This window comes from Urtica dioica, chromosome 9 (genome assembly GCF_054948205.1).
Source record: "Urtica dioica subsp. dioica isolate 48M chromosome 9, U.dioica_male_clone48M_v1_H2, whole genome shotgun sequence".
NCBI lineage: Eukaryota > Viridiplantae > Streptophyta > Magnoliopsida > Rosales > Urticaceae > Urtica > Urtica dioica.
The window spans coordinates 21297549-21305963 of record NC_142764.1 but is presented as its reverse complement, the minus strand read 5'-3'; the positions used below and the strand labels follow the sequence as shown (position 1 = coordinate 21305963).

The 8415-nt window shown below is 43.0% G+C and overlaps 1 protein-coding gene across 2 annotated transcripts; it reads left to right on the top strand.

Annotated features, from left to right (window-relative positions):
* On the top strand, window positions 1-6030 carry LOC149385740 (putative phospholipid-transporting ATPase 4). Of its 2 annotated transcripts, none has more exons than XM_089624991.1 (10): window positions 1-267; window positions 801-2749; window positions 2837-2947; window positions 3042-3318; window positions 3409-3497; window positions 3601-3688; window positions 3781-3990; window positions 4126-4350; window positions 4470-4661; window positions 4999-6030. In XM_089624991.1, exons 2-10 carry the CDS (start codon window positions 954-956, stop codon window positions 5674-5676), a joined length of 3666 nt encoding a protein of 1221 aa, XP_089481117.1. In that variant the 5' UTR covers window positions 1-267; window positions 801-953; the 3' UTR covers window positions 5677-6030. The 2 variants fall into 2 exon arrangements, with proteins under 2 accessions (XP_089481117.1, XP_089481116.1); XM_089624990.1 differs by having other exon boundaries at window positions 3754-3990.
* Window positions 6031-8415: the final 2385 nt, after the last annotated feature.

The following is an 8415-nucleotide window of genomic DNA, read 5'->3' as shown; positions in this document are numbered from 1 at the left end:
GAGAGAAGAGAGAGAGAGACTTTTCTTTTCTTTTGGTTTTCCTTGTTTTCAATTCAATTTCTGGTTCGGCCTAAAACCCTGTATGTCCTGTATCTCTCTCTAGAATCTCTCTCCTACAAACTTTTTTATATTTATTTATTCAATTATTTATTTATTAATTAATTATTCTCTCTCTAGACCTTCAAAAATTTCCTTGATCTGCAACTATAAGCTCTCGCTCTAGCCTGCAATGGTGATTCTGTGACCAGCTCGTGATTTTTTTTCCAGGTATAGATATTTTGTACAGAAAATGGAATTTCACTTTCATTCCACAGTTCTTGATTTCATTGTCGTTCGTACGGGGCGTCGCGGTATTTGAGCTGTACATTGTCTGATTTTGTCATTCTATTTCGTCTATTTTCTTCAAATTTGCATTTCTCAAGATGAACAGACATTGTTGTGTCAAGAGAGTCACTGTTTTTAAATATTGTTGTTTTAAATATTCTTCTTTTTCTTCTTCTCTATTTCTCTTTATTCATATATATTTTTTCAGTGTGTTTAATGAATACTTTTGGATCTTTTTCTTTGCTATTGCTTTTCCTTTTTAATTTCGAAATTCAATCCATCAACGTCGTAAATCCGTTCACAGATTCGGCAAAACACCTTTTTAATTCCTCAAATCTGAGGCTTAAGAATTTACTAATCTGGGTATTGCCGTGAATAAAAAGCTCCAAAGAATTGCTTTCTCTTTGTAATTTGTATACAAAATTTGCCTTGTTCAAGTTCTGATCCTTCTCATTTCTGGTGCTGTTTATAACCAGGAGGCCGTGACTTTGATCCGAGTCCGTTCGAATCCGGCCTCGGGAGAAGAATTCAGCTACGAATCTCCGTATCGGAGGCTATAAACATATTCGGTTCTGCTATAGCTATAAAGTTGGTATGATCAGATTGTAATTTGTACATATTTTTGGGAGATGACTGGTGGAAGAATAAGGGCTAAGCTGAGGCAAAGCCAATTGTACACGTTCTCTTGCCTTAGGCCCAACACCCCGCCCGAAGAAGGTCAACCCGTCCCGAGAAGGACAATCTACGTTAACCAGCCTCATCTCCACAAGAAGAAACCCGTGAAGTACTGCTCGAACTCCATATCCACGACCAAGTACAACTTCGCGACGTTCTTGCCCAAAGCGCTGTTCGAGCAGTTCAGGCGGGTCGCGAATGTGTACTTTCTCCTGGCGGCGATCATCTCGGTCACGGCCGTGTCGCCGTTCTCGCCGGTGAGCATGATCGCGCCGCTGGTGTTCGTGGTGGGGCTGAGCATGGCCAAGGAGGCGCTCGAGGATTGGCGGCGGTTCTTGCAGGACGTGAAGGTCAACCGCCGGAAAGTGAGGGTCCACAAAGGGAACGGCGTGTTCGGTTACAGGTCGTGGCACAAGATCCGGGTCGGGGACGTTCTGAAGGTCGAGAAGGACCAGTTTTTCCCCGCGGATCTTCTGCTTCTGTCGTCGAGCTACGAGGACGGGATTTGCTACGTGGAGACCATGAACTTGGACGGCGAGACGAATCTGAAGGTGAAGAGGAGCTTGGAGGCGACTCTGCCGCTCGAGGACGACGAGGCTTTCAAGGACTTCAAAGGGACGATCCAGTGCGAGGACCCGAACCCGAACCTCTACAGCTTCGTGGGCAATCTCGACCTCGACCGCCAGGTTTACTCCCTCGATCCCAATCAGATTCTCCTCAGAGACTCGAAGCTGAGGAATACGCCGTACGTGTACGGTGCCGTGATTTTCACGGGCCACGATAGTAAAGTCATGCAAAACGCGACCAAGTCTCCTTCGAAAAGAAGCAGGATAGAGAAGAAAATGGACAACATCATATACCTTCTCTTTAGCCTCCTGTTGCTAATCTCTTTGTTGAGCTCTATAGGGTTCGCGGTGAAGATAAAGTACCAAATGCCAGATTCGTGGTACATGCAACCCGATAACGCTGAAGACATGTACAACCCGGAAAAACCCGGCGTGTCTGGGCTGATCCATCTCGTCACAGCGCTCATCCTGTACGGGTATCTGATACCCATTTCGCTTTACGTTTCGATCGAGCTCGTGAAGGTTTTGCAAGCGACATTCATCAACCAAGACATACACATGTACGACGAGGAGACCGAGAATCCTGCTCAGGCGCGGACTTCGAATTTGAATGAAGAGTTGGGTCAGGTTGATACTATCCTCTCCGATAAAACCGGCACTTTGACCTGCAACCAGATGGACTTTCTGAAGTGTTCCATTGCCGGGACTGCATATGGTGTTCGCTCAAGCGAGGTTGAACTTGCCGCCGAAAAGCAGATGGGTTACGACCTCGGCGATCCGGATGACGAGTTTTCCAACTTTCCCATGAGAAAAGCCAACGCGACTAGTTCGTGGGAGAACAGGGTTTCTTCAGAGATCGAGATGGAGACCGTCGTCACGCCTTCCCGTGGAAAGGACCAGAAACCTGCCATAAAGGGGTTTAGCTTCGAAGACGGTCGCATCATGAACGGAAACTGGCTTAAAGAGCCAAATGTTGATGTCGCGATGATGTTTTTCAGGATATTAGGGGTTTGTCACACGGCGATTCCCGAGCTAAACGAAGAGACGGGCATTTTTACATACGAGGCCGAGTCGCCGGATGAAGGTGCTTTTCTTGTGGCGGCAAGAGAATTCGGGTTCGAGTTCTGTAAAAGGACTCAATCCAGTGTGTTTGTCCGAGAAAAGTATCCTTCGTTAGTCGAAAGGTGAGATTGTGGTGAAATTATTTTTATCACATGCCATTTTACTCGGTTGCGTGTATTCACATTTTTTTGTTCGTCCACAATTACCAGGGAGTACAAACTCCTATGTTTATTGGAGTTCACCAGCAAAAGGAAGAGAATGTCAGTAATCGTGCGAGACGAGGATGGTCAAATTCTACTTCTATGCAAAGGCGCTGACAGGTCTGGCTCCCAACTCTCTCTCTCCAAAGTCCAAAGTACTGTGAAATATATGAAAATTGACGTCCATTTTTTATCCTCTGCTTGTTATCTACAGCATCATTTTTGAGCGTCTGGCAAAGAACGGAAGAAAGTACGAGGAAATCACGTCGAAACATTTGAATGAATACGGAGAGGCAGGATTGCGAACGTTGGCACTTGCCTATAAAAAGATCGACGAATCTGAATTCACAGCTTGGAACACCGAGTTTCAGAAAGCAAAAACATCCCTTGGGGGTGATCGAGAGACGATGCTTGAGCGAGTGTCCGATATGATTGAGAGAGAGCTGGTTCTCGTCGGTTGTACTGCTGTTGAAGACAAACTACAAAAAGGGGTAATTAAATCGTTGGTTTCATATGTTAAATGTAAATATGCGTGATCCTTATTCATAACTTCAACAGCGTTCCCGTTTACTGTTCTACAGGTTCCACAGTGCATAGACAAACTTGCTCAAGCCGGCCTCAAGTTATGGGTTCTAACAGGGGATAAGATGGAAACTGCCATAAACATAGGGTATGTCTTGCCTATCCATACAATAAAAATTTAAAATTACTCCCAAACTTGTATATATAGGAAGATGAAATAAATGTTTTTTTTTCTTCCGGGTATTTTGTAGATATGCGTGTAGTTTGCTCCGACAGGGCATGAAGCAGATCTGTATATCAGCAACAAACACAGATTCTTTGCCTCAAGAAAGTAAAGAGGTACAAATTACTTTGAATAGACGATATCATTAGGCTTTCTGGGAGCTGGTTTCATTTCAGGTTAGACTTTGTTGGTTTTTGCCAAACCTCAGGCTGTGAAAGAGAGCATTCAAAATCAAATCACCAATGGCTCTCAAATGGTCAAGTTGGAGAAAGACCCGCACGCCGCGTTCGCACTGATCATCGACGGGAAAACATTAACCTATGCTTTGGAGGACGACTTAAAGCATCAATTTTTAGCGTTAGCAGTTGGCTGTGCATCGGTCATATGCTGTCGTGTTTCTCCAAAACAAAAGGCGCTGGTAAGACATTTCTTCTTCTTCTTCTTCTCATATGAAACTATTTTGTCCTCAAGTTTGGAGGTCATGTGTACTAGTGCTACACGATCAGATTTAGGTGCCAAATTTTTTTTTATATGTTCAAACTAATTTCATCAGGTGACAAGGTTAGTAAAAGAAGGAACCGGAAAGACGACTTTGGCGATTGGCGATGGTGCGAATGATGTCGGAATGATACAAGAAGCAGACATTGGTGTCGGGATTAGTGGAGTTGAAGGTATGCAGGCTGTAATGGCTAGCGACTTCTCGATCGCCCAGTTTCGGTTCTTAGAGAGACTTTTGGTAGTTCACGGGCATTGGTGCTACAAGAGGATCGCTCAGATGGTATTCTTTTTAACTGTTATTTCAAACAAAAATTCGCATCAAATGCTCGCCCATAGATGCAAGAATGATGCCAATAAAATCTAGCACCTTTTGACTGGTCTATATTCTTGTGCATCCAGATCTGCTATTTCTTCTATAAAAACATCGCGTTCGGTCTCACTCTTTTCTACTTTGAGGCGTTCACGGGCTTCTCCGGTCAATCGATCTACGACGACTGGTACATGCTCTCCTTCAACGTCATCCTCACCTCTCTACCCGTCATCTCTCTCGGAGTTTTCGAGCAAGACGTCTCCTCCGAAGTTTGTCTTCAGGTAAAACCAAACAACCAGTATAAACAAAAAAAAAAGCACTCCAGCAATCTATCCATTTGAAATTTAGGTGTTAGAAAAACAGCCAAAATTTTCTGACTTGAATCTGCAATGAACACACTCAAAGTATACAAATTCACAGCAGAACAAGAAATCTCGTCTATTTTTGTATAATCCTGTTAGCTTAACGTTTCAAACTAAAGTTAAAAGGGTTTACGGCATTCAAACTTATATTCGAAAGAAGAATAGAACCATATAAGAAAGACCCAAAGAACCAACCGGCATTCATAATCAAAACCATGGTCTTATATCTGTTTTTGCTGCTGTTGTTTTGGGGTAGTTTCCGGCGCTATACCAGCAAGGACCGAAGAACCTGTTCTTCGACTGGTACAGGATCCTGGGTTGGATGGGGAACGGCGTGTTCACGTCTCTCATAATCTTCTTCCTGAACATCATAATCTTCTACGACCAGGCGTTCCGTTCCGGCGGCGAGACCGCTGACATGGCGGTGATGGGGACGGCGATGTTCACGTGCATAATATGGGCGGTGAACTGCCAGATCGCACTGACGATGAGCCACTTCACGTGGATCCAACACCTCCTCGTGTGGGGGAGCGTGGCGATGTGGTACCTCTTCCTCCTCCTCTACGGGGCCGTGTCCCCGACCTACTCCGGCCACGCCTACCAGATCCTCGTCGAGGCCCTGGGCCCCGCGCCGCTCTTCTGGCTCTCCACGCTGCTCGTCACCGTCGCCTGTAATCTGCCGTACCTCGGCCACATTTCGTTCCAGCGGTGCTTCCACCCGATGGACCACCACATCATCCAGGAGATCAAGTACTACAAGAAGGACGTGGAGGACCAGCACATGTGGACCCGCGAGCGGTCCAAGGCCCGGCAGGAGACCAAGATCGGCTTCACAGCCAGGGTCGACGCCAAGATCAGGCAGCTCCGAGGAAGGCTTCACAAGAAGCAGTCCAACATGTCCGTCGCCACCACGCCCCGATTGCCTACGTCCTAACCACTCTTCTTCTTTTCTTTTATTTTTTTTCTTTCAATTTTGGAGGGTTTTTTTTTTATTTTTTATTTTTTTATAATGGGTAGTTGGGTCTGTGGCAGTTTGCAGAGTCTCTTACTATATAGGAGTTTTTTTTTTTTTTTTTTTTTTTTGGAGGGGGTTATGTTCATTTTGTGTTGCATTTGTTCATTCAGTTGTAGTGGGGTTGGTGATAAAGTCCCATTCTTTTATAGGGTAGATAAGCTTTGGAGATGTATCTTTGTATGTACAATATGTGACTCTTACTTATACCTTCTCATTTGGATAGTCATTAACAGTTTGTGAAAAAGGAAAAAAAGGAAAAGTTGATAATACTACTACTACCACCGCGTGTCTGTTTGTAATTGTAACTTAGGTACGCTTTGCCTTTTATTAGTTTATAAAAATTCGTTTCCGTTATTGGCTATAATAGTTGGCGGCGTTACAAACTTACAATTTTTGTGGGTTGAGAATGAAAAATGAATATTTCTTTACCGTTGTACAAAACTATATAAAACGCTGGTTTATCGCTTCTTGCTCTTTGAAAACGAGAAGAATACGATGAAAAGCAAAAAGATCAGAAGAATAAGAAGAAGAAATGGACTAACTACACAAACGGCTTCACAGGTGCAATGTTAAACTATAGCAAGAAATAAGGAGCGCTACTTTCTGCAAAATAAAAAGAAAAAGGATTTGATAAATTGGATTTAAACTATTTATAGTATAGTAAGATCATTTCCCTCAAAAAAAAAAAAGATCATTGAGCCGAATCTGCGGTTATCTACCACCCAAAATATCTCTGGGCCGTTCAAGGCTTTCTTCCACGCGGCTTCTTTGAAACCTCTAACCTCAATCATGAGGATATCATGTGTGTGATTCCTCTTAGGCTTGGAACTCTTGGATGTGCAATGTGTAAGCTAGAAGTTGACTTCACACGCCATGGCATCCAAGATGAGCTCTTTGATATGCACCCGACGAAATTGTCCGACATGGATGATAAGTCATCTTTATATTTTTCAAAAATATTGGAGGGTACTTGGAAACCCGGTGCTTTAGAATTTTATAAATGATGGTGCTAGTATCTCGACTTTGCATCAAACTCCTATGTCCCTTCTACCGGAGATGGAAGACGCATTGAGTGACAAATTTTGACCTATTACTAGTGCAACAATCTCTATAAAGTGGTGTCTAAGGCTTTGACAAACCGCCTCTAGCCTTTCTTAAGAGTGTGGTTGAAAGAAATAAAAGCTTTATTGTGGCCGGACCGAAACTTAATGATAACATTATTCTCAGCTTCGAATGAATTTGTTGGTTGAAATCTTGATAAAAAGGGGACGAGCTATTGTTCTTTGATGATTATGGAAAAGCGTAGACTTTGGTCCCTGATGGATTTTGAGAATCGTGGATTGTGGTACCATCCTTAGATTATCGGTTCTTGTAAACGACGATTCATTCCCATATTTCAGAGATTCCCAATGTCTTTTACAAATAGATCTGATCTGCCCATATTTATTTATCCTTTGTGCTAAAAGATTCTCTTATCTCATTCATCGATAAGTTTTTGCCAAAAATATTCATGGAATTAGCATTGCCCTTAGTAGTCTGGCCATATCGCATTCATTAATCTCTAATGATAGTTTCGTGTTCTTTCAAGCAACTGAGACCAATTTTAGTTACTTAGTTGCATCGAGGCCTACTCCAAAGCCTCAACGCATCAAGAAAACTTTGACAACTCAACCACGGCATTCTCATCGAGTACTTTGTCCAACAACATTGAACTTATACAAGGTTTGTTTGGTATATCCATCTATACGAGTATCAATCTATACTTTGGCCTCCCCCACATTCACCATCTGGGCAAAACGGCTCCAATATTAGTTTCTTAGATTGTGGGTTGTGAACAAACTACATGGTTGGGGTTCTAAATGATTCTCACCCGTTGGCAGGGGCGGACCCAGGTAGTGGCTTCAAGAGGCTTGGAAGCTCTATGTTTGACAAAGGTATCAGGAAGTCCCGCATCGACTGGAGATGTATCATTTGTGCTCCTTATAAAGGTCATGAGTTACTCCTCTTATTGCCAATTGGTTTTAAGATGGAACCCCATGATACTTTAACATGGTATCAGAGCCAAACTTATTCTCGATGTTGGGCCACCCGTTTCTACAAACTTTCCGCACCAGTTGTTCAATTATGAGCTTGATGGGGGTGTATCAGGAAGTCCTCATCAACTGGGGATGTATCATTTGTGATCCTTATAAAGGTCATGAGTTACTCCTCTTATTGCCAATTGGTTTTAAGATGAAACCTCATGATACTTCAACAAAAAGTTGGAGACGGCAGGCTAGTTTGGATTGTAAGATATCTATCAATATCTATGGTTATTCTCATTCTGTCAAGATTCATGGATCAGTCCCCTTATGCAATTAAGGTTGAACTCTAATGTATGTAATTTTCTTTTGATTTGAGGTGATTGTGATTCTACTAAATACGTGACGCTTTTCTTCCTTCTTGAGGCGAAGACCATACTCGCTATGCAGCAACAGCTCTCATGTCGACGGTAAAATCATTTAACACTATGACAATAAAGGTTTTTACTCGATGCAAAGTGGTTTGCATGGAGATCCGCGCTTCGTCAGCGGAAAATATTTCGACGGCCACTTAATCGTTGCTACTTTTTTTGAAACTTGAAGATTCATGCAACAATAAAAGCAAAAATAATGTGAA